A 1,697-nucleotide genomic window follows, 5' to 3' on the forward strand; every position below is an offset into this window, starting at 1 on the left:
GGTCCAATGCTCCCTGAGCCAGACACAAGTAAACCACTAGAAGAACAACATTGGAACCATTTTCTGAGCGGATTCCCACCGGGGTCTGTAATTTTTTGTGCACTTGGCACCCAAATTGTTCTTGAGAAGGATCAATTTCAAGAACTCTGCTTAGGGATGGAGCTGACAGGTTTACCCTTTCTTTTAGCGGTAAAGCCACCAAGAGGATCATCAACGGTCCAAGAAGGTTTACCAGAAGGGTTCGAGGAGCGGGTTAAGGGGCGTGGTGTGGTTTGGGGAGGATGGGTGCAGCAACCTTTGATATTGTCTCATCCATCGGTAGGCTGCTTTGTGAACCATTGTGGTCCTGGAACAATATGGGAGTGTCTCCTGAGTGATTGCCAAATGGTTTTAATTCCATTTTTCGGTGATCAAGTTCTCTTCACAAGATTGTTGACCGAGGAATTCGAGGTTTCTGTAGAAGTTTCGAGGGAAAAAACCGGATGGTTTTCAAAGGAGAGCTTAAGAGATGCGGTCAAGTCTGTGATGGATAAAGACAGTGACCTCGGGGAGCTAGTGAGGAGTAACCACGCCAAATTGAAGGAGATTCTTATTAGTCCTGGACTATTTGCTGGTTACGTGGATAACTTTGTTGAGGCATTGACTGATTTGATCAATGTGAAAAAACATGATTAGATGTATAATTGTATGTGTTTATTATGATGAAGGTTGGTTATGATACTAAATCAATAATTTTAAAACTATAATACATTTGAAAGCAATTTTAGTTACGTAGCAAAAGTTCCAAATTTGTTTCTTTTTTAAATTTTAAGTTGAATGAATTGAACAATTTTTTCAATTCTTTCATCCCAAAAAGTAAAAATTAGATAAATGTTCATTCAACTTTTTCAAAATCTTCATTTAAGTTAACCATTTGCAAAACCTTTTGGCAAAGCCATCCTATATTCAGTTTTTTATAGATGGATGACAAAAAGGCGAGCAAAACCTGTTTCAAGACAGTTTCAAAGCCATCCTATTATGTGCAATTTTAAAAAACCTTTCTGATATACAAAATAAACATTATTAGGGTCAATAGAAATCTGACAGAGTCCTCCTTCACCTCCTGTTTGAATTAGACCAATACGTTCAGCCATTCAGAAGTTATGCTCATTCTACCGAGACGTGTCGCAGATGTGCTTCATATACTGTGTTACAGATAAGATCTTTAATTAAACCCTTTTCTCTTAAGCAATATCAATATATATACATTTTCCAAATACATTTAGCAAATAAATTCTGAAGTTGCCACCTATTTACAAGAATGCCATTGTATTAAATATTAAATATTGATTTGGTAATTAAGTTAAAAAATATCAAGATTTCGATTTTAAAAAACAAAATTTCCTTTTAACCAATTTTCCAAAAATATCTACCTAATAAATAATCCATTAATTGCTAAAAAATCAACCTAAATATTCGATCTCAAAACATTAATTTCATATTATTTTCCTTCTATAATAGTGTATATGTTAACAATCAAATTAAAGAACAAATTCAAATACCAAAAGATATCATATCCCTACCATATTCCTTAAAAACAGATTACAGTTATTTATTCCCTAATTAGTTACTAAATCAGATTTTTTTTTTTTGCTTNGCTTGCTTGGAAAGGTTTGTTTCGTCAACATAATGTTCACCCTATAAATACTATACACCTA

At 34.1% G+C, this 1,697-nt stretch overlaps 1 protein-coding gene across 1 annotated transcript; it reads left to right on the plus strand.

The window, feature by feature from the left end:
* Positions 1-156: 156 nt before the first annotated feature.
* On the plus strand, positions 157-675 carry LOC104774258 (UDP-glycosyltransferase 79B8-like). Its single transcript, XM_010498903.1, has one exon. It carries the CDS (start codon positions 157-159, stop codon positions 673-675), a length of 519 nt encoding a protein of 172 aa, XP_010497205.1.
* The last annotated feature ends 1,022 nt before the right edge of the window (positions 676-1,697 follow it).

The sequence above is a fragment of the Camelina sativa genome, unplaced genomic scaffold (genome assembly GCF_000633955.1).
Source record: "Camelina sativa cultivar DH55 unplaced genomic scaffold, Cs unpScaffold02195, whole genome shotgun sequence".
NCBI lineage: Eukaryota > Viridiplantae > Streptophyta > Magnoliopsida > Brassicales > Brassicaceae > Camelina > Camelina sativa.

Bases quoted from the DNA above. Each gene is read 5' to 3' on its own strand.
- LOC104774258 (XM_010498903.1), top strand. From the start codon at position 157: ATGGAGCTGACAGGTTTACCCTTTCTTTTAGCGGTAAAGCCACCAAGA.